The sequence below is a fragment of the Pelobates fuscus genome, chromosome 8, assembly GCF_036172605.1.
Source record: "Pelobates fuscus isolate aPelFus1 chromosome 8, aPelFus1.pri, whole genome shotgun sequence".
Lineage (NCBI taxonomy): Eukaryota > Metazoa > Chordata > Amphibia > Anura > Pelobatidae > Pelobates > Pelobates fuscus.
Genome location: NC_086324.1, coordinates 17,885,101 through 17,909,881, shown reverse-complemented (window position 1 = coordinate 17,909,881; position 24,781 = coordinate 17,885,101). Strand labels below are relative to the sequence as shown.

At 42.8% G+C, this 24,781-nt stretch overlaps 1 protein-coding gene across 2 annotated transcripts in view; it reads right to left on the bottom strand.

The window, feature by feature from the left end:
- The window catches only part of SLC4A3 (solute carrier family 4 member 3), a 48,221-nt gene that overhangs the window by 10,906 nt on the left and 12,534 nt on the right, over positions 1-24,781 (bottom strand). The window contains exons 2-15 of one of the 2 annotated variants that reach the window (XM_063429341.1): positions 23,441-23,532; positions 21,487-21,620; positions 19,307-19,487; positions 18,040-18,175; positions 17,178-17,310; positions 16,742-16,835; positions 15,588-15,772; positions 7,855-8,083; positions 6,283-6,513; positions 5,562-5,710; positions 3,999-4,193; positions 1,472-1,648; positions 1,225-1,314; positions 389-555 (exon numbers count right to left, since the gene is read on the bottom strand). In XM_063429341.1, coding sequence (XP_063285411.1) covers positions 389-555; positions 1,225-1,314; positions 1,472-1,648; positions 3,999-4,193; positions 5,562-5,710; positions 6,283-6,513; positions 7,855-8,083; positions 15,588-15,772; positions 16,742-16,835; positions 17,178-17,310; positions 18,040-18,175; positions 19,307-19,487; positions 21,487-21,620; positions 23,441-23,471 — 2,132 coding nt within the window. In that variant the 5' untranslated portion in view covers positions 23,472-23,532. Of the gene's footprint in view, positions 1-388; positions 556-1,224; positions 1,315-1,471; positions 1,649-3,998; positions 4,194-5,561; positions 5,711-6,282; positions 6,514-7,854; positions 8,084-15,587; positions 15,773-16,741; positions 16,836-17,177; positions 17,311-18,039; positions 18,176-19,306; positions 19,488-21,486; positions 21,621-22,114; positions 23,034-23,440; positions 23,533-24,781 lie in introns of those variants that run through there. The other variant, XM_063429340.1, reaches the window with a different exon arrangement.

The following is a 24,781-nucleotide window of genomic DNA, read 5'->3' as shown; positions in this document are numbered from 1 at the left end:
AGACCCAGTGTGGATGACTGCCTTGACCAAGGAAATTCTCAGATCGTGCTAAAACACTGGCAGATTATGCTGGGCAGCGCCAGGGCACTGTTACAATGCTTCGAACTTAACGCAGTTCAGAAATTATTTTTTAGATGTTTGCTGAATGTGCCAAGTTAATTTGGGAGTAATCTGGTGTCTGTTAAAAAAAAAAATATAACCCTCAAAAGGTCTAAATTTGCCAAAAACATGGAATTTAAGTTTATTATTATACCCCAAAATAAAATAAAATGAACATCAAATTTGTCACTTTAGAGATTTCCGCTAGCATGAAGTTTCTATGTGAATGGTCAGAAATGAACGAGATTGCAGGGTCTGGCTCTTGTACCGAGGATAGGGCCACACTCACGTGGTGATCTGTGTCTCCATAAAGATAAGAATGAAAACCAGGAGAGCTGGAATTGCTGAGGCAAACATCATCCAGAGGGGAAATGGACGGGTGGACCCCAGGGGGTGGATAAACCAACCACGTTTACTGGGAGAGGTCACAGAGAGACCTGACGGCACGTTCAGTTTCTATCAGAGGAGAGAAGTGAAAGGATAAACCACCGCCTGAGTCATGTGATAAATGATAAATTAACTCTTCCATTAGAGACTCTATAATCCTGGAGTAACAGGAATTGCAGCCGCTGTCTATAAGTAGCTTACCAGCTCCATTAGCTGTTTGTTGAATTACAAATCCAATGACCCTATGCAATCTTCTCTAGGACAAACATTACAGTACAAATCAAACTTCAGGACAACTTATTATTAGAGCTTAAAATGTCTAGTTTTAGTCTACTAGCAAGGCCTTAAATGATACTAGCCATTGCAAGCCTGGACGGGCCATGGCACATGGAATTCCATCTCGCCAGTGTTACGTTAGCGCCATCCAATGGCTAGAGAACATTTTGGGTCCTGCTGGGGGGGATTTGGCTTTATTTTGAATAGCGTAATGCAAAAATCAGTTTTCCAGACTAATCTGTCCAATTCTGGCCCCCACTATTGGTACGGTGTCGAAATTTTAGTTTGGTGTTCTAGCTAGGTTCTAACGAGGTTTTGAACAAAGCAATGGATTCAACATTACAATAACAGGCTCACAGCGTTCTCTGTAATAGCAAATGTGTGAGTGTTTTAAACGTCATTCTCAGAATGGTATAACCAGTCTATAAACTGAGTATGAGATATTTAGATATAAAACGATACCTGTGTGTATGTGTCGGTTATGGTGTAATCAATTAAGACCATTACTAGGATTGATATGGGAATCCCGAAATCTCCGATAACTCGTCGAGCCTGGAAAACAACAGAAAGAGAGATGTATGAAGGAAACAGACAGTCACAGTCTACTTGCGCACTATCAGGATTGTTAAGACTCTCAGGAGAAGCTTGTGATACATAGAAGAGAAGAGCCAGCAATCTATAAATCCCAGTGACTTTATGTATCTCTAACCTTCCCTCCAAGGAAACGGCTATTCTTGAATTTGCGCAGGAAGAAGGCAATGAGAAACGTTCCAGACATGAGGATGAGAGAGAGCAGAGCTGTGTTTGGCTGCATCCTGGGTCCCAAAGCAGCAGTTCGACTTCCCCCCGAGGGATATATCCTGAGCAAGGGGTGATCTGTGAATACCTGAGGAGTCAATGCAAACGAAAAAACTACCTTTATCCCACAAAGTCTTGATTGTGTAAATAAGGCAGAGGAACGGAAAACATCCTGATTCCATCAATATAGGGAAACGCAGTTATAGTGAAATTAAGTGACAATTGTGGGACGCAGAATCAAGGTGTATGAGAGTAGTTGTGGTTGCTTTTGATAATGAGATTGTAATTGTAGTAGGATTATTAAGGTTGTACCAAATAAATTAATAAAAGGACATTTGTTGTGTGTCACCAATAATATCAGAGAGATATATTAAACACATATCTAGGATTTGTAGCAAAGGTCAGACCTTTGTTAAATATTACTGAATTTCATATAATCTTTTAGCTAACTTATTCGTCCTGTTTTCCTTATGTAAAATAACGGATTCTACAACTTTTTGATTTAAAATCATGTTTGTTACTGTGACGTCATATCTCTACTTAAAGGGTAACTTTAGTGCCAGTTTAAAAACTGCAACAATTACCTTTGCAGGGTTAAGAGACCTGGGCCTATAGTGTCCCTTTAACTAATTCTACCTGATTTCCCACATTCTTTTGTCACAGTGAAAGCATACTCTATAATTTGCCTTTAGTGTATTATTATCTCGTCACAGTGATAAATGGTCTGTAATATGCTTTTCGCATATTAGTATATCGTCACGGTAATGTAATCTGTGTAAGTAATTGATTCTGTCTATAAAGCTCTGTGCTGTTTCTGTGATTATTGCTATACTGCATTACCATCCATCCTGGGAAGTTACCTGCTGAATGTCGCCCTGTGAAGCAGCTTGCTTTGCTGTTCTACAGAAATAAACTCACCATCAGCACAGAAGAAGCAAAGCCTTGTCTCTTATTTCCATAAACTTCAATAGATATACTATCCCAGAGACAGCGAAGGTGTGGTGGCACCAACGTACCCCATTATTCCCTATTTTAAGCAATAGAATTCCGACAACAATGGCCATAAAAACACAAAGCATACAATGTTTTTTTCCTGGTATTTCTGAGCTGGACTAGTCAGGTGAATAGGTGTGAAGCTTCCTATTAATGACCCAGGACAGCCTGGCCATAATTTAACTATTTATAACTTAATAGGCCCCCAAGCACATTGTTTGGTCGAGATTGTTTTTTCTCTTAACATATTTGTGGTTAAATTGCTCATTTACTATGGGAGATAGCGCTATAGATTGCAATTCGGCTTAATAAAAATTAGTGTTAACCTGAACAGGTCCAGCATTTCAGCATAGTTAAATAGCCTATCTATCTATCTATATATCTATTTATCTATCAATCTACATTTTAGCTGAGTTAAATGGCCTATCTATCTATCTATCTATCTATCTATCTATCTATCTATCTATCTATGTATCTATCTATCTACATTTTCAGCTGAGTTAAATGGCCTATCTGCTATCTATCTGTCTGTCTATCTATCTATCACTGGCATATCTATCTATCTATAACTGGCATTTCTATCTATCTGTCTATCTATCTATCTATCTATCTATATATCTATCTATCACTAGCATATCTATCTATCTATCTATCTATAACTGGCATTTCTATATATCTATCTATCTAGCTATATATATATATATATATATATATATCTACATTTTCAGCTGAGTTAAATTACCTATCTGCTATTTATCTATCTGTCTATCTATCCATCTATCCATCCATCTATCTATCAATCTATCTCTATCTATCACTGGCATATCTATCTTTCTATCTATCTATTTATCTATATATCTATCTATCCATCTATATATCTATCCTCTATCTGTCTATCCATCAATCTACATTTTCAGCTGAGTTAAATGGCCTATCTATCTATCTATCTATCTATCTATCTATTTATCTATCTATCTACATTTTCAGCTGAGTTAAATGGCCTATCTGCTATATATCTGTCTATCTATCTGTCTGTCTATCTATCTATCTATCACTATCTGTCTATCTATCTATCTATCTATCACTGGCATATCTATCTATCTATCTATCTATCTATCTGTCTATCTATCTATCTATCTATCTATAACTGGCATTTCTATCTATCTATCTATCTATCTGTCTATCTATCTATCTATCTATCTATCTATCTATCTATAACTGGCATTTCTATCTATCTATCTATCTATCCATCCATTATCTATCTATCTATCTATCTATCAATCTATCCATCCATTATCTAGCTATCTATCAATCTATCAATCTATCCATACATAATAGTAAAACATGTAAATTAAGCTCTTCTGGAAGGTGACTACTTACAGGGGTAACATACAAAGGGTACAATGTATCAGTCATTACGTACAAGACCCTGGTCCACTTCCCACCTTATAGAGTTTGTAAAATGTCTCATGGATGAAGATGAGAGAGATGAGGAAGGCAAAGATTTCCTGTGTGAATGGGGAGATGTAACGAACAAGGAAGCTACCCTCAGCCGCCACCATCACCAGAATAAACAAGATCAGCCAGAATCCGATCCACACGCGGCCAGTCAGATATTCGATATCCTGAACCTGGCAGAACTGAAAGAGGAATCATGGGATGCGTGTAAAGACAATGCAAGGACAGATGTCAACATAATATTATTATTATTATTTCCATTTATATAGCGCCAACAGATTCCGTAGCGCTTTACAATATTATGAGAGGGGATTTAACTATAAATAGGACAATTACAAGTAAACTTACAGGAACAATAGGTTGAAGAGGACCCTGCTCAATCGAGCTTACATTCTATAGGAGGTAGGGTGTAAAACACATTAGGACAGGAATTTGCAATCAAATAAGGTTGGCTGCCCTTTAGGAGAGGGCAAGAGACAGGTATGTGAGGTAGGGGTTAGTCTTGGAGGCCATAAGCTTTCCTAAAGAGATGGGTTTTAAGGCACTTCTTAAAAGATGCAAGACTAGGGGAGAGTCTGATGGCGGTAGGCAGGCTATTCCATAGGAAGGGAGCCGCCGGCGAGAAGTCCTGCAAGCGCGAGTTGGCCGTACGGGTGCGGACAACGGACAGGAGGTGGTCACGGGCAGAGCGGAGAGACCGAGAAGGGACATACCTATGGATCTGTGAGGAGATATAAGAGGGGCTAGAGTTATTCAGTGCTTTATAGGTGTGAGTTAGTACCTTGAATTGACTCCTATAGCATACAGGAAGCCAATGTAAGGACTGGCAGAGGGGTGAGGTGTGAGAGAAACGACTAGAGAGGAAAATCAATCTAGCAGCAGCGTCCATTACGGACTGTAGGGGTGCAGTACGGCTATTGGGAAGACCAATCAGGAGAGGGTTACAATAATCCATGCGGGAAATTACTAGAGCATGGACAAGCTCCTTGGTAGTATCTGGTGCAAGAAAGGGGCGGATGCGGGCTATGTTTTTAAGATGGAATCTACAGGATTTGGCACCATGCTGGATGTGAGTCTCAAAGGTGAGACCAGAGTCAAGTATGACGCCAAGACAGCGAGCTTGCAAGGATGGACTGATGTTGGTACCACAAACTTGAAGGGAGAGCGAAAGAGGAGGATCAGTATTAGAAGGAGGAAAGACAAGGAGCTCAGTTTTTGAGAGATTGAGTTTCAGAAAGCGGGAGGACATCCAGTCATGGAGATGGAAGAAAGGCAAGGACACGTTGCAGGACGGCAGGGGGGTGGTCCGGGGAGGAGAGATATAGCTGGGTGTCATCGGCGTACAGGTGGTAGTGGAATCCAAAAGAGGTAATAAGTTTGCCAAGAGAGGCAGTATAAAGAGAAAATAGAAGGGAACCAAGGACGGAGCCTTGGCGGACTCCAACCAAGACAGGACGAGGGGAGGAGGTATCATTATGCTATTCTTGAAAATTATTTTCATGGGGTGTGAATTGGTATCCTAGCTTATAATGTAGCATGTGCTTTCTTACCTTAAAAAATGCCTCTTCAAACACAAGCAGAGGCCCAGAAAACCCAATGATGAGCAGGGGCTGTGCAGCAAGCAGTGAAAAGAGGACACCCAACACCGAGGTGCACACAATCAGCTCCGACACCCCCATAAGACCCTGAGTCTTCTCCCCTTAAAAAGGGGTATAGAAACACAGACTTATTTCACAAACTGACCAATAATATCTCATCACGCTCATTTTCAATTTATCTCCATTCATTCCATTTAATGTAACGCACAGGTATATTATATGAATTAGTGCACACAAATAAAATACAATTGCTTAGTACAGTACACCACATTCAGTTTGCATTAATAATGACAGCACTTGTGACCAGCCAGATACCATGAGGCATATTGAGAGTAAGTATTTAAGTTTATTCATCCAACTAGCAATTGTAGAGAATTTACAAGGATGCTGCAAATTTTAGGCTGAAATAATTAAATTGGAAAAAACTCTCCAACTGACCTAATTTCCAGCAAGCGTATTTTTACCTAAAATATTCTGTTCCCTGGCCAATTATAATAAATTCACAGTCAGTGCCATGTCAGTCATGAATAATCTTGGTGTCCTTCATTCAACATGTATGGGAAAGTCTCGTTAAGAGGTTTTAAGACATTTCACACCGTCATGTCTTCTTATAAAGACTTGTCCTGTCTACATTTGTAGCGAGTGAGTGAAAATAGTCTGCTATAATAATTACCTAAGAGACCTCCAAAGGTGATGGCAGGGGAGAGGGCAGCAAAGTAGATAAAGAGAGCGGCTGCAAGACATTGACTGTTTAGACCGTCCTTAATGTCGCTCCAGTAGTTAACGTAACGTCGTCGGATATCATGAATCAAACCGCCAAAAAGAAACCCAGAGCGTTCCAGTGGATCCAACTCACTATCCCCGTCATCATCATCTTGGATATCTTGTTTCTCTAAACTTGGTTCTGCTCCAGAGATGAATAAAACACAAGCATTACTATAGGACAGGGGTCCTCAAACTCCGGCCCCCCAGATGTTGCTGAACTGCAACTCCCATGATTCTCTGGCTATCTATGTAAGTCAGAGAATCATGGGAGTTGTAGTTTAGCAACATCTGGGGGGCCGGAGTTTGAGGACCCCTGCTATAGGACAACACAACGGAATTAATAAGGTTTTAACTGAGTAGGCATCTCAAGCTACTTCATGGATGGTTTTCGAATTTGCTAAATATTTATAGTATACAATACTGGTAATTATTAATACTATCTTCTAGAACAGGGGTAGGCAACCTACGGCACTAGTGCCATGCACGGCACTCGAGGTGCCTTTGTACGGCACTCAAGGCTACAAGAGCCAAACAGGCTCTGGCCTGTCAGGAGTCCCAATGAAACTTCAGATATCTATAATACGAAAAGGTGGTGATGAACAATCCTCAATTTATGCATTGGAGCACATAGAGGAAGTGATCTCGGATCACTTCCTCCCAGCACTTATGAATGGTAATCCACACTGCAGTAAAGCAGCCCACAGCTTCCTGTTGCAGCTTCTGTCCTTGAGCTGTACCTGGTCAGCCTGGTCCTCACTGGAACCCAGGGAAGCCTCAGAGCTGCAGAATAACCCTCCCCTCATACAAAAAATACAAACCCACACACACAGTCCGCACAAACACACCACCACCAACAATCCACATACATGCACACAACCCCACATGCAGCCTCTCACATGCAATACCCCAAACAGCCCCACACATACACACACTACCAAATACACAATGTGACATATCCATCCACACACAATTCCACAAGCAGCCCCCATACACAGCTCAAATTCATAGGTATTATACATACCAAAAACTATTAATGAACATATACAATATAATAGCTCATATACGCACAAATACAACGATACAAAGCAACTGCAGTATAAATAACACAAGCAGTATATGGCAACATGCACACCTCAATTTAAAGAAATAGGGCCGACACGCTATGGGACATCACAATCATATTTCGGCACAGTGCTGCTAAAAGGTTGCCTACCCCTGTTCTAGAAGATAGTCAGCTTGTTTGAGCAGGGCCCTTCACACCTCTTGTGTCTGTCAACATTATTATTGTCTGTCAGTTACTTGATGTTAAATATTGCCATTGTGTAAGTGAAAGATGTTGGCCCTATAGAAATGCTAACAACAAAAATAATAATGGTAAAATCATTACCATCTTACAACAATATAATGAAGGACTTTGTCATATTTTATTTGTCTGAAGTAAAAAGCAACATTGCAACTTTGAAAATGTTGGCTCCCAGACCTGCCGTGTGTCCCGTCAGTTTTGGAGGTGCTTTCTCCCTTGCAGAACGCCGTTGCTCACGCTCCTTCCGCTTTCTCAATAAATCCTTCTGGAAGCTGACAATGGAACGCAGTAAATCTTTGCCCTGCACTTCACATGGGGGTAGGACCATGCTACTGTCGAGAAACTCGTTAATGGAGTTCAGGAGGTCTTGCCGTTCAGCAGCCGTGTAAGCGGCTTCGTGAAATACCTTAAGAGGGCACAAGAGGGTTATAATATATTATTACTGGAAAGAATTACCAAGGATTAACACATTATCAGGTTATTCAATAAGGACTCATTTCCAAAGTTGTTATAGAATTTTACTAAAAGTTGGCTAATCGTTAAGATGAGTTCTGGTAATGTTAGTAACTAGCAGCTGTTTCCATACAAGGAAATCTTACCAAGTGTGGACGAGGTTTTAACATCTCTCAAACTGGATAACGGGAGATAACAATACTTCTCACTGCCTGGTTTTCATGATAGATGCTAAATTTTACACAATTCTCCCCGATGCCATCTCACCAAAAATGAAAACTTACCTCAGCTAAGTGCAAAGAAAAAAAGCCAAATGCTCAATAGATCTTACAGGAAACAAAATATGTTATGTATATGTCATTGTATTTAAGCCCTAAAGCATATCTCCCATCAAAAAAATGGAAACATAAGGCCAGAGACATGAATTCAAAAGATAAATAAAGTAGTAGGTAAGGTAAGGTGAACCATTCACATTACAGAAATTAACCTCAAAAGTTAAGGGAGCGAGAGGGGCGGAGCTAGCGGCACACTGCAGCGGTCGCCATTTACCACAGCTCCGACAAGCCAGCGTGCAAAACCGGCCCAAACACGGCACCAACAGCCCATCGACTGAAAAGAACCGCAGGGTCACTCTCAGGACTCCCGGCGGATCTCGCAGATGCCTTTTTTTCAAAAATCGGGCACCAAACGCCGAGCCAAGGGATCCGGGGCCTACCGCATGAGTGAACGCCACCTAACCAGGGAGCTGACTTCGTGGCTCGGCGGGAACTCACTACTCTACGACGCCGACTTCCACACCACGGAAGAAATGGGGCGGAAAACCCACAAAGCGATCCCGAGCACCCCCAAGCCACAAAGGGACATATGCAGCATGCTGCAATCCCCTCCGCCTGCACGGACCCAAGACATGGAGGCGACATCGCCCGAGGGGTCAGAGGACGAAGACTCCACTCACAGTGTGATTAAGGCAGGCGCGGGAAGCGCAAGTATGCACACCCAGGATGACACGGCACCGGCATCGAAACGAGACATCCAGGACATGCTGGCCGGTCTCCAAAAGAACCTTCAGCACATGTGGCAAGCTGACTTAAAAGGGCTGGCGGCAGAGGTACAGGCAGTAACGGCAAGAACCCACGCCGCAGAACAAGAGGTGAGAGAAATACGCCAAGACATCATTACCCTTAAAGACACAGTCTCCCAAATACAATCCACACAAGCAAACACCATCAAGCAATTGGCTATACTGGATGATAGGGGCAGGAGAAAGAACATTAAAATCAGGGGGGTATCAGAGGTGGTATTACTGGACGAACTGCCCCACTTTATCAGACGCCTGGTAGCTGCACTCCTCCCCAACAGACAAGCGAAACACTTCATGTTTGACGGAGTATATCGCATTGCAAAACCGCAGCAGGCACCGAAAGCAGCCCCGCGCGACATCATCCTACGATGTCAATCCCTGACAGACAAGATAGCCCTGATGATGGCCATCAAAGAGAAAACAATGAAAGACTTTGAAACACACAGAATTACCTTCTTTCAGGACTTGAGTAGAGACACTCTCCTTTGGCGCAAAAGCATGCAACCCATCACGACCACCCTGCAAGCAACGGGCCTCAAGTACAAATGGGCTACTCCCAGGACACTATGGGTGACTAAAGATGACCTACATTACAAGATCTCCAATGTAGGAGAAGGACCGGCTCTATTGACTACTCTGGGACTGTCCACTAACACCAGGGCACCAGCCACAACTCTGCCGGGACCGGCAACCTGAAACCTGCATTGGTCACACCAGACTATTACTCTTATTTTCATTTACTGTTATTATGTTTTTATGCTATCTATATTCAATGTATATCGCACCCTGTTTTGATATCTCTTTTGAAGACGACCTAAACCACACATAACCTGGTCCGCTGACCCACCCTCACTGGGTGACACCGACCATACGGCCCCGTGACGATGAAACGACGGCCTAGGTTCAACTAGTGTGCTTCATCCCCCCCCCCCCTGAATGCCCAGGGTTACAGGGCACAGCCCTCTAAGGAGCCCCCACAATACATCACATAAACTGAACTCCATCTCATCCCGCACTCACACTTAGACGAGACATAAAGGCTTAGATCCTACCTGTTACCCACCAGGACACACGTCAAACCACACAAGGAACTAAATGATTACCAAGGCCATAACCTGTGCCAGTGTTCTAACACAGTCGTATAGTCCCCTCGGGACGACAACAGCCACATAGAAACACACACCACTGGCATGTCCGGATCCTCGCTACAACCACATAGCCCACACCAACACAAAATGTGCATAACTCGACTCGGCCCAACACATAAGTCGACTGTATTGTGAATGTTTTATTGTGCATCTAATGTTGTGGCATGACTACTTTTCTATGTACTCGCTGAAACTGCACCAAAAATAAAGAATTTAAAAAAAAAAAAAGTTAAGGGAGCAAGTGGCAGGGCCTGACAGCCAACTGGGGCAGACGTGGGCTGAAGGGGCTCCTGCATGGAGACTCAAACATAAGCAAATTACAGGGGTATTTCACTTAAGTTTTGTCTACAGACCTGCCTAATTCACTTACCAGGACAGCACTTTAAGCTGACTGAGTCCCAGCAGACAGATTCTCGGCGCACAAAACTGATTGTTCCTGAGGCCAACAGTATCAGGCGAGGTAAGGGGGCAGCCGCTCTTTTACCTAATGATTACACAGCTTGTCTTGGGCCCTGTTCCCCCTCGTCCCCCCCCCGTCCCCCACTTTGGACCATTGAGGGATATCCCAGTCCCCACTAGCACACCGATCAGCCACGAACGCATGCAGGGCCGAAATAAGAATTTTTAGGTACACCCCCTCCATGTATACAGAGGCGCCACTTACAAACAGAAAGATTATTTCTTTGGCGCTTTTGATTCTCAATCATCATTGCTTTAGACTGGGTTTTCCTCATTTACCTTGATCCTGGGCATTAAAATGCACAGTATTGTGTGTTGTGTATGAGTTAATCCCAGAGATCCACAGCAAAAAAAAAAACAAAACGCCTTTTTTGAGTGTATCAAAAATCAGTAATCAGTAACAAATCAGTGCATAGTAGATTATTACAGAACTCCACACCTTTAAAATGAATGTGCATTTTGTACAACACTATCACAGAGCTCCACTATAATAAACCTCACAATAATGTGATGTAATGTGTGGTGGCTGTGTTTGATCTGTGTGTGATATGTTTCATGTGCATGTGTTGGCTGTGTGTAGTGGGTGTTCAATTCATATAATAAAAAGATGCTTTACCTCTACTCCTGTTTACTTTTTTTGTATGGAGGGAGCTAAATTCCCTGGTTCACGGGGCTAGGCGGACAAGGGATTAGGGAGACAGAGTGACACAGGGCTTGAGGGACAGAGTGGCATAGGGCTGGGGGGGGGGGAGCAGGGTATTAAGACGACAGAGTGACACAGGGCTTATTGGGCAGTAGATTAAGGGGGCAGAGTGACACAGAGCTAGGGGGCAGGAGGTTAGGGGGACAGTGACCCCTGGCTAGGAGCCAGGGGGATAGAGTGACACAGGGGGGTAGGGGATTAGGGAGGCAAAGTGACATAGGGCTGGGGGCAGGGGATTAGGGGGACAGAGACACAGGGCTAGGGGACAGGGGATTTGGGGGACAGTGACCCATGGCTAATGGGCAGCGAGACAGTGACACAGGGCTAGGGGGGCAGGGGATTAGGGAGGCAAAGTAAAAGGGGCAGGGATTAGGGGGACAAAGTGACACAGGGCTAGGGGACAGGGGATAAGGGGGTACAATTACACAGGGCTAGGGTGGCAGAGTGACACAGGGCTAAGGGGCAGAGGATTATGGGGACAGAGTGACACAGGGCTAGGGGGCAGGGGACTTGGGGGGACAAAGACACAGGACTAGAGGGCAGGGGGAAAGAGTGACACATGGCTAGGCTACGGGGCAGGGGATTATGGGGACAGAGTGACATAGTAATAGGGGGCAGGGATTAGGGGGACAGAGTGACACAGGGCTAGAGGCAGGGGAATAGGGAGACAAAGACACAAGACTAAGGGGCAGGGGGACAGAGTGACACAGGTCTAGAAGGCAGGGGTACCGAGTGACACAGAGCGACGGCAGTGACACAGGCCTAGGGGACAGAGGGACATAGTGACACAGGGCTAGGGAGGCCGAGTGACACAGGGCTAGGGGGACAAAGTGACACATGGCTAGAGGGGAGGGGATAAGGGGTACAGTGACAATAGGGGTGGTGTAATTTGTTTCCCAATGGCTCCTTGTACTAACGCAGTGCAGCAGAGTGTCTCTTTAAAATAACATCACTATAGATCTATAAATTGATTGCTGCTGCACCACATCGGTGACTTTCACCTAATCGTCCTGTAATTGCTAGTCATTCTAACATTTCCTTAGGAACCAATGCATCTCCGGAGCTTGTAAAATAACAGTAATTAAAATGAATTAAATGAAAAAGTAAATCCTAGTTCATCTGTGGGGGGATAATAATCACATAGTGTCAATGCTCCCTTTTGTGAACCGTGAAATCTCCTTTTCTGAAAGCGAAGAACGTGTTTGGTGAATACGTCCTATTCATCCTGAAAAAATTTTTTCTCTACCTTCTGCAATCATGTGACTCAGTTAATTATATCAAATTAACGCCTTTGATGCGAACTTAGTTAATATCACAGCATTATTTTATTTTAATTTCCTTTGTTCTTTGCACGGCATTCTCAGATGGAAGGAATAAGGTACGAAAGAAAAGTTATATTTATACATTTCATATCACAGATCTATTGAACTCAATGTATTGATATCATAGATTGTGTTCACATTAGAGGAGAAGTTGAGGTTCATTGCTGGTCGAGTTGCAAATTTCTCAAATATTCATGCGCAGCACATATAATCCAAAGAGCCCCGGGAAAGGACAGGGGAGGCAGAACAAGGCAAACTGGAGCAGAGACCAGTGGCTGCTGTTTGCATTAAAATTAAATGTTGATCATAGTGATAAGTTCTGCTCTTTCCAGGCATACAACATAATGGTACGTAATGGTGAACACAGATTTTTTAAAAATGTCATTCTCCTCCATTGCAATGTTTGCCCTGCTGGTGCCAGGACTGAACAGGATTATAATGACAGTCGGTACATTTTTAAAGGAAAACTTTAGTGTTAGGAATACAAAGAAGTATTCCTAATGCTAAAGGTTTTCCCCCGGTGACAAGTAAAGGGTTAAATAACTAAATAACCCTTCTTTCACTTACCTGATTCCAGCGCTGAAGTCCCTCAGACAGTCAATGGCAGCACATTACCCCATCGCCTAGTGAAAAGTTTTAGTGCTCACCCCCCCTTCACCGCCCCATTTTGACTGTGGTATGTTATGTTCCCCCCCTCCCCCCCTATATATTGTTTTGTTGTTCCTAGAGTTGCCGCTATGTCTGCATGTGTGTCAATGTGTATCTGTGTGTGACTGTGTGTCTGTGTTTTTGCATGTATGTATATGTATCTGCATGTGTGTCAGTGTGTGTGTATGTGTATATGTGCATACATTTCAAAATCTCACCAACACTACACACAAATACAGGGCCGGACTGGCCCACCGGGATACCGGGAAATGTCCCGGTGGGCCGTCGGCACCTGGGGCCGGGCAGACACCTGGGTCTGCTGGCGGCCGCTGGGGCAGGTCTGCTGGCGGCCGTTGGGGCAGGTCTGCTGGCGGCCGCTGGGGCAGGTCTCCTGGCGGCCGCTGGGGCAGGTCTGCTGGCGGCCGCTGGGGGACTTGCACTGGCGGCCGCTGGGGGAGCTGCGCTGGCTCTGCTCTCCCAGCGTGCAGCTGAATGAGACCGGTGCCGGAATATGACGTCATATTCCGGCACCGGTCTCATTCAGCAGCGCGAGGGCGGGAGAGCAGAGCCAGCGCAGCTCCCCCAGCGGCCGCCAGTGCAAGTCCCCCAGCGGCCGCCAGCAGACCTGCCCCAGTGGCCGCCAGCAGACCTGCCCCAGCGGCCGCCAGCAGACCTGCCCCAACGGCCGCCAGCAGACCTGCCCCAACGGCCGCCAGAAGACCTGCCCCAATGGCCGCCAGAAGACCTGCCCCAACGGCCGCCAGAAGACCTGCCCCAACGGCCGCCAGAAGACCTGCCCCAGCGGCCGCCAGCAGACCTGCCCCAACGGCCGCCAGAAGACCTGCCCCAACGGCCGCCAGAAGACCTGCCCCAACGGCCGCCAGCAGACCTGCCCCAGCGGCCGCCAGCACAGGTGCCCCTGCCCCAGCAGCCTCCTGCACTGCACGACCACCTGGCAGGTAGGAGTAATGTGTGTGTGTCTGTCTGTGTTATGGTGTCTGTCTGTGTTATGGTGTCTGTCTGTGTCATGGTGTCTGTCTGTATGGTGTGTGTGTGTGTGTCTGTCTGTGTCATGGTGTCTGTCTGTATGGTGTGTGTGTGTGTCTGTCTGTATGGTGTGTGTGTGTCTCTGTCATGGGGTGTGTGTCTGTCTGTGTCATGGTATATGTGTGTTTCTGTGTCTGTCATGGTGTATATGTGTGTTTAAAAATAGTGTTTTTGCTCACCTTTTTTTTCCCCACGCAGCGAGCTGGTCTCCCCTCGACTGGCCCTGCCTCTATGACTGAGATCATCAAGCTTGATGATCTCAGCCAATCCAATGCTTTGCCATTGGATTGGCTGCAAAACGTTACACCAATCAGCCTCTCCTCATAGAGATGCATTGAATCAATGTATCTCTATGGGGAACGTTCAGCACCTACAGTGTGGAGGCCCTGAATGTACGTGCACTGACACAGGAAGCACCTCTAGTGACCGTCTGAGTGACTGTCACTAGCGGTGTCACTTTGAAGCAATGTAAACACTGCCTTTTCTCTAAAAAGTCAGTGTTTACGTTGAAAAGCCTGTAGGGACATGCATATATATATATTACTCAATCATCTGTCATGGCAAGACATAGCCTTACATGTTACACGCGACAATATATGGCGCAGTGACTTATGGGGCTGGCATAAATTTTTTATCCAGGGCTGCTTTGTATCCTCAGTCCGGCCCTGCACAAATACACTCATGCATTTCAACGTCAACACTACATACAAACCCCACCATTATATATAACCACACCACTGCATACAAATACCGCACTACATACAAACACACCCCTACATTCACTCACACATACTCCATACAAAAACATACTTACATCCAAACACACAAACACTGCTCAGTGCTAAATAAAAAACATTTTTGGTTGTTTTTACATTTAAAGTTGGGGGGTGAGGCCAAAAATAGGACCCGCCCCGGGTGCCAAATGCTCTAGGTACACACCTGGCGTAATTCTATCGATAATTTACATTTTTATTCCTGTGACTGGTTGTGTAGGCACTGCTTTGCCCAGGGGCCCATAATGTTGTTACGATGGCACTGGACACTCTCACCTTGTCTGACATGAGTGTGGAGATGGAACGTCCGATTTCGTGGTAATCCATGTTTGACTGACTTGGTCCTAGCAATACAAAGAGAAAACGGACAGGAACCGGAACCTCTAGGACTGATTCTAGCAGGACAGCCTCATTCAGGCGGACAAAGGCCATCGCTGGATTGGCCAGGAATTCCACACAACCTGCAAAATGTACAGGAGAGACAATATTCAAAGACATGCCCACTGCTGCAAAACAGACACCACATTCAGGGAACACATTTGGTGATTGGGGTTAATTCCCTAAAATGGGGAGATTAAGGTCAATTTCTGTCAATATACCCAAGAATAAACAATCTACGACTCTGCTGTTTTATAAACTTTGCAATTTAGCCTAAAAAAAGTATTGCTACTTATGTCAGCTTCCATGATCTCACAACTTACTGTGGGACTAGACACCCTCTAGTGTTTGCTAAGAATATTGTAGTGAGAAATTCACACAAAAAAAATTGTAAATGAATGAAGTTGCAGCGAGTTTACTTAAAAGTAATCATGGAAGGGCCATAAGGGGGGCTGGGTAGCAATTGGCCCGTGGGCCACTTGCATGTAGTGTTTGTGGTCTGCGTTCTTCTGTGGGTTAGAATAGCGGCACACTAGCCCAGGCCCTGCAGTATCTGTAGCTGAAAGTTTTGTTTGTAAAAAGGGATTTTGTTTGCACCAGCCTCCAAGGGCAAAAATAACCAATCCCACTTGTGTAATAATGTATGTTTAATATTTACAATTAAATATAGACACTTTTTTTTTTTTAGCTTTTTAGTGAGTTTACAAATTACTAACAGGCTTGGTTTGGGTGCCATTAATGTTTGAATGTGTTTTTTGGGGGTTTTTTTTTTACCTTAAACTTGCGTTTGTTCAAGGTCTCTGTGAAAATGTAACTACTTCAAATTTAGCTGTGAATTCCCCTTATTGTTTTATGGAAATTAAGAACATCACTTTTGCTGTGAGTTTGCAGGCATATTAAATGGGCAAGTTCATTATATCACCTCCAGTTGTGAGTTTACTGGGTGTTATATGGAAACAATCAGTACGTAAATTGTTTCTGTGAGTTTTATAGAAAAAAAATAGGAACTTCAATGCAAAATAATCTTCAGACAAAACACAACTGTTACCAACCCACGAGAACAACCGTGGCCTCTGCATTTTCCGGAATCTTTTCCATGAGTTTCCAGTGTTTGATACGATGTCCGTCTGGACCATTTATGGTTTTCTGGAAACAATGATAAATGTAACAATGATACAAGGGCTGGAAATTACTGTAAAACATTCTTAAAATACAACAAACATTTGCCAACTCTGTATTCCTCGTCATAAATAAACCACGAAAAGTTATCTGAATTGTTATAGGCTGGTAAATCTATATTATAGAACATTGTAGAATACAATGCAATGTCTATCTATCTATCTATCCATTTTTCTGATATCTATCTATCATTCTAATAAATGGCATTTAGCTTGTCAACCATAAGCCATTTGAATTGTTATAATGTTATGTTTAATGTCAGCATTCTGTATTTAATTTTACATCAATAAACACCCATAAGCCCATCACCTGCTTGTTTTCAGGATCCTGTGGATTGTGGGAGTTGGTCTCTTTTGTTGGACTGTTGGTAACGACATGATTCCCAACGCTGGTGGTGGAATTGTTACGAGGGTGGTGAGCATCTCTTCCATCATTCGGATGACTTGTATAGAGAAGAAAAATGTACATTAAAGCATTGTATCACCTAGCGGGGAAATTGTTAAAAAAGCTGCACTTTTAAAGGGACATGCATCACTTTAAGACAGCTGCCCATTCAAAAGCTTTAGCTGTAGATTACACAATGATGCCCTGATTCTGTCAATAGTGGACTGGTCTCAAATTGAGATGGGTAAGCAAGGCTGAAGAACTCCCCTAGTTAATATTGTGTATTTTGTTAGATTTCCTTGAATAACAAACATCCCTAGTTATGGTTGAACAGATAATTATCTGCCACTTGCTGAGAGTAGGACAGTTTAGGAGATGATGGACACATAGTCCTTTAAGAATGATAAACCTATAAACGTGACTGTGTTGGAAATGTTCTTTCACTATCAGTCAATGGCAACAAACTGAGCAAACTGGTACCAATTCTCCTACTGGAGATACATTGGCTATTCCTTGAGCATTTTCACAAAGTGATTAAATGTCATGGAACTGTCTATGGCTCTCCATACAAATGGAAAAACTATTGTCAGCACTTTACTTTACTTTACTTAAAAACTTCTGCTCCCACAAAAAGTGCAACTGTAAATCAATTTTATTGTATTCTTTACTTTTTCTAGATCCCTCAACATTCCAACTCTCTCTTTTCACTGTGTCTCTACGCACATGGACGTCTTAGATCATCATGTTACTCTCATGTAGCATCTCATCTACCTCCAAATATAATTACCTGTGTTTCAACAAGAGGGATCTCAGAACATTAGCCCGATCTATTGCCCTGATCTGGTCAGAAATTGCCATTGTCTCCACCACCATTTGAGCAATTCCTGGCATAGTTGTCTGCTCCAAATCCAGTAAGACAGCTCCTGGAAAACAAGGATTAGGGTTGAGATGTACGGGCAATGCTCAGTTGTCTATGTAATAAATGAATCAATCATTTAGATTGACCAATCAGTTCTGAAAAAAGGACGCCCATATATCACTAGCTATAGTAACCCCTCTGGGATATAACTGTGCATTGGGTCTTTCATTCTTTTGTGCCCAATACAGGCATCAACAAAATGACTACCAAAATTTTTTTTATTTTACGGCTTGAAAACAATATGTTTAACTACTCCACATTTATCTAATTTTCAATTGCCAATTATGGCTTAATTTAAAGGGACACTATAGTCACCAAAACAACTACAGCTTAATGTAGTTCTGGTGAGTATAATGGCTCCCTTCAGGCATTTTCATGTAAACACTGCCTTTTCAGAGAAAATGCAGTGTTTACATTGCCCCTAGGGACACCTCCAAGTGGCCACTCCTCAGATGGCCACTGGAGAGGCTTCCTGGCTCAGGGCTACACAGTAAGCAGCTCTGCTGTTCAGCGCCTCCACGCTCTGCATGGAGACGCTGAATTTTCCTCATAGAGATGCATTGATTCAATGCATCTCTATAAGGAAGTGCTGATTGGCCAAAACGGCATTTTCCTATGGGAAAGCATTGGATTGGCAAAAAATTGGTAATTTCGATGATGTCACAAAGGGAGCGGAGCCAGCGCCGGCGGACCCGCACGGCGCTGGAAATAAGGGGCGTTTTATACTTTTATAGGGAGGTTAAGGGGGGGGGGGGCAAGCCACCTAAATGGTGGGTTTAGCACTATAGGGTCAGGAATACATGTTCGTGTTCCTGACCCTGTAGTGATCCTTTAATATTTTTGGGTAAGCTTTTCAAATGACTTTATATTTTTGGACAGACTTTCAAACTGTTTTAATATTTTGATTTCAATAGTAGGCAATTAGACAAGGTAGGGATAAGAAAGGTTCTAACTGTAATATGTTGTATTTAAAAGTCACACTCAAAATATGCCATAGATACTTAAGTATAGACTACTGAAAATATAGAAAATCTATTTGGTGCACGATTACGAAAACTTTTTTTTTTTATATATATAAGTTTTCTTTCTCTATACGTATTTATTTCCTGGACTCCCAGCTAAACATGCAACGCACCATGTGCAATGGTCTTTCGGAGCTCCAGAAGGCTGCGGAATGACAGTGATGCGATGTGAGGTTTCCCCCAACGAGACGTGTCCCGCTCTACATCCTCCTCAAATTTTATCCAGCGAGCTGTCTCCTTCCAGTGCATCTCTTGCACACCTTCACAGATCAACTCGTTCAGCTCGACGAAGACCTGACGAAATACAGCAGAAAGTCAGATATAAAGACATCATGGAAGCAATGTATCAATTGCTGTCACGTTCTGAAATGGTGTACAGTCATACAAAAGGGTTGGAGTCACCAATGGAATGTGCATGTTGGTCCTACTGGTTTCTATGGTGACTGCCCCACTTTTAGCACATCGCACCACTTTCCAGAACACAACACGTTTGATACATAACCCCACATTCTGCATTCTGAAGATTTATCACATCATTTGTGGTCAACTCTCCTTCACTCTTGTATCTAAATTGACTTGGGATGCAAATAGAGAGCTCTCTGGGAGCAAAGGGATATTACTGGTATATATAGATTTTTTTGAGTTTTTGAGATTTTAAGAATCATAAAGATGTCTCCATAGAATGCTGAGTTTCTCCTTAGAATGTTGAATGTTGATTTGGTGTTAAAATGAGTCTTCGTTAAGGTGGTGCTACTTTCTAAGTGGGAAATACATAGAAGAGACCTCTTTGTATATAAATATCTTTGATATAAGTTGTATATAAATATCTTTGTATATAAACATCTTTGATATAACTGTATATTGTCAATGTAGACTATTAATACTTAAAGGACCACTATAGGCACCCAGACCACTTCAGCTCAATGAAGTGGTCTGGGTGCCAGGTCCATCAAGGGTTAACCCTGCAGCTGTAAACATAGCAGTTTCAGAGAAACTGCTATGTGTACACTGAGGGTTAATCCAGCCTCTAGTGGCTGTCTCCCTGACAGCTGCTAGAGGTGCTTCCGCAATTCTCACTGTGAAAATTGAGTAATGGTTTCCTATGGGCAGTTTAAATGCTGCACATGCGCATTCAGATCTGACGTCGGCAGGGGAGGAGAGGTCACCACCGCCGAGGGAGTCCGGTTCTGGAGAAAGGTAAGTGGCTGAAGGGGTTCTAACCCCTTCAGCCCAGCGGGAGGGTGGCCCTGAGGGTGGGGGGCTAACGACCCTGTAGTTCCAGGAAAGCAAGTTTGTTTTCCAGGCACTATAGTGGTCCTTTAATGCTGCTATTATTTTATTATGTCTTAAATATATATTAACATTGTTCTTTTCTTTTTTTTTTTTACCCTTTTTCCTCCTAGTTTTACACTTTCTCATTTTACAGAAATAATTTGCTCTGGATAGGGTTATGCCTCTGAAGCTATCTGGGTCACAAATGCACTCCTGGCAATTTTAATAATTTGCTGCTCGAGCTGAAAAACTCATTAGTGACACCAATCAACGGGACATTCTGTGATTAGTCATTTTCTATAATAGCATTATTTGTAAAGGATTTTACAGACGGAGAGAACACAGCGTGGATGCAATTTATAAATAGGATAACACTATAGGTACATTTTTATGTTATTTACTAAACTGAGAATTGAGAATTACAGGTTAAAATTTTCACAACTTCTGGTTTACTGGAAACCCTAATGTGTTTTGAGTTATGTCTCATGGCTTACAAAAAGTGATTTATTCTCTATCAAACCAATGTGAAGAGATGAAGATCATGCTGGTATAAGGTTCCTGACTGAGACTCAAGCCCTTGTAAGAGCCCCAGGTGTGGGAGCCCTACACGTGACATAGCGCACTGTACATGACATGTCACAAAGCGGTCCTTACAGAGAGGTACATGGCGCCTTCGATATTGCCCACTCAAACCATTAAAACCTCATAGGACCGACTGAGGCTCTAAGCAGTTAAACATTCTTTCTTATAAAATTGTTATTCAAATAACTGAGCACAATGCCAAATTAGGTACATAGAGTGGTCCATGTTCTAAATTTCAAAATAAAGGATTTTGTCTTTTACAAACATCAAGTTGGCATGAGCTAAATTGACAACGGTCTGTCTTTTTGGAAAGAAGGATCTGAGCTTGTTCTGCCCAGTGTTTTCCCCAAGAAATGGGCTTAATTCTACGGAACCCTATCATGGTCAGCCCATAGTAGATGTCCTAATGCTGTTTTATTAACAATGCCATTAAACTCACTTCATGGGGTGCACGATCCTGCTGCTTCCTGGTCCAGCTCAGGTTTGGAGGGACGGTGGTGGCTTCTTTTCGGCTCCCCCTGATCTTAGACACGATGTGCCTGCGTAATGCGGGTGGTTCTTCTGAGCTGACACCTACCCAGAGTAAAATGAAACTTAAAGCTGGTATGTGCATTGACTACAATTTCCATTAAGCTAGGAGCAGTCCCCATCACCTGCACTGCCTTTAGATTCCTTTACCTATGGGATGGATGAGTTGATAGATATAGGTCTAAGTGTCTTAATTCTTGATACATAACCAAGGATTCCCTTGGAATATTTTCAAGAGAGTACAGGAACTAGCCCGCATGTGTGCTGGTTACACCAGAAACATAACAAATCCAGGTGCTTGCCAAGTAAGCATACAGCTTGGGAAGAAAACCCTTAAACAATGATAAATATTAATTAAAATGTCTATTATACTCACAGACTGGTATTTATTCTCAAAGTGTATGAACTGATATTAAATGAGTATGCTTTACATAAACATTTGAATCTTTAATTTAGCAAATGCCATAAAACGTAAACTTTAATTGTTTCACACCCTCATGCCCAAAATAAAACTTTCCCATTAAGAATGGACTACTTACAACTGTTGCCTTCCTCTGGATTGGTAAGATGGTTTTTGATGGATTCCCAGAGATCATAGTCCTCAAAATTCAACACAAATTCTTCAAAGTCCTCGTGTCCTACAGAATCTCTCATATTTCGGCTGGAGCTCTCCTTCCTCACAATTTCTATGACATCTTCTTTCCCTTCATTTTCATCTCCTTCTTGTATTGTCCTCATTCTGATGGTTCCACCTTCCAGTGACTTGAATGGCTCTTGATGTGGTGTAAGCACAATCAATATATGTTCTCCTGGTTTATCTAAAGACTACACACCTGGCAGGGGTCAGCTACTAAGCATTGGCAACAGATAAAGACCACAAGAGGGGTCCCGCACGTGCCACATGCCACAGGTGGCTGCTTTAACTCACTTATATCCCAATATCTCAGTGCTTTATATGACTTTTAAAGGTTGATGAACTCTTGATTGTTTTCAAATGAAATAAAAAATGGTAATTTAGAGATAAACTAAGACAGTGTAACAACTGTCCTTACTTACCTTTTGATTCTGGTATTTGTTTTTGTTTTTTTAATCTAGAGTACCTGCCTGTCGTCGATCCCTCTCTGTGCTGCTTTCATCTTCTCTGAATGTGTGTCCCTCTCTGCTTCTCTCCTATTGAGTTCTGTATGTCCTGGGGATATATTCATGGATTTCCATGACGTCCCTCCTACACCATGGCAGAGTGGTGGCGGTCGGTGGCACAAGCTTTTTTTAGACTATGAAGACGTATAAGCACGTGAGATGGTTCCCTCTACTATATGTCAGGCAGAAGAAACATCAGAGGGATAGCAGGAGAAGAGAGGGACCATGGTCACGATGACCTTGTGGGACCATTATGACCTTGTTGACTCTGAATGAAATACTAATTTATATTGATCGTCTTTGTGATATGAAGCGGAGGCCAAGACGTAATACTGCTGCAGTATGTCTATTCTATCTCAGGCTAGTTATAATCCCATAAAAGGAGATCTCAAGACGGTGCCCTCCCATGTGTTATCTTTTCATATATTGGGTTAGTGTCAGGCGATATCCTTGGGCCTTCTTTGAGTTAATTAGGCAATATGAGGATGTGTTGTGTTCTAGTGGTCAAAGTAATATAGCCAAGCTCACATCAGACCATTTTGGGGCCTTCGATCTCTGACATCATTCATCTGGGATATAAGGCCCTGGATGCACAAGGTGCATCTGGTTTATTAGCTGGGCTTCACATTGTCCTGTTTTCTGAATCACATTCTTAGATCCTATGGTCCTTCAGCCCAGTAAGCATTTTATTATAATAGATAGTATCCTGTATCTTTAGTATATACCTGTGCCATACTTGCAAGTTAGTACTTCCATCACGCTCAGCCACAGGCCATAATTACAGGGATGTGCACCAATCTAAAACCACATAAGATACCTGCAAGATCAAAAAAAACAAATCTCATGGAATCCTGCAGATATATAGCAGTATAGCTTTTGTGTAAAGTTGTACATAAAAAGAAAATATTTATTACAAGGCTGATGGTAGGATACTGTAACTGAATTGTAAAAGATCGATGCCCTCCCTCAGCGTATGTATTGATCCTCAAGATATTGATTTTCCTCCTAAGCCTCAAGCAATTCCTGCACTTCATTCAATGTCAGAGCACAGTTAGCATGTTGTGATGAATGAATGGGGACATTAGGATTCCTCCTGCCTTCCTGGATCTAAATTCACTCCATTACCAGTCATGGCTGAATCTGAAAGATCTGGTTCATAGTTAGAACCAAGTTTCACTTTATTCCAGAGATTCACTAGTATTGATACTAAAAGTTAGGCTCTTCAAGTTTTACTACAATAATATTCATTGACCAGTAGTGGTGCACTAGTTGGGCCAGAGATTGTGAACCTTTTTGAGCCCAAGTGGAAACCAACTTATTTATCTCAAAGTGCATATAAACATGAAAACAGAAGTCCGGCTGTGTGTCATATGTGTGCTGGGTATTTATTCTAATTTATATGTATTATTTATTCTAATTTATATATTTTTTGTAATAATAAAATAAAATAGAGAAATGTTATGCTCCCTCTCCTGCTTACCTTTTTTTGCAAGGAGGTGGCCTGGTAGATCTTCCATGGTGGTCCAGTGGGGTTTAATAATACATATCTGGGGGTCCAGTGGGGGTTAATGATTCCTTTGTGGTCAATGGAAGTTTTTGATAAAACCATGGTGGCCCACCCGAGTGGGACACTACACCGATCAGCCACAACATTAAAGCCACCTGTCTAATATTGTGCAGGTCCCCCTTGTTTTGCCAAAACAGCTCTGATGTGTTGAGGCATGGACTCCACAAGACCTCTGAACGTGTCCTGTGGTAGCTGGCACCAATACATTAGCAGCAGATCCTTTAAATTCTGCAAATTGCAAGGAATCCTATGCATCCTGGATGCATTATCCTGCTAATAGAGTACACTGCCATCAAGGAACACCATTTCAATGAAGGGGTGCACATGGTCTGAAACAATATCTAGGTAATGTAATGGGCATTCTGGGCTGCCTAATGTAAATTCTGATTGGTTCATATATACAAATGTATTCCAAATCTGAAACTACAGAGTTGTAGATTCAAGTGTAATATCAGGATACGTAAAACACAAGCAAAGTATATTTAAACTCCAATTGTAG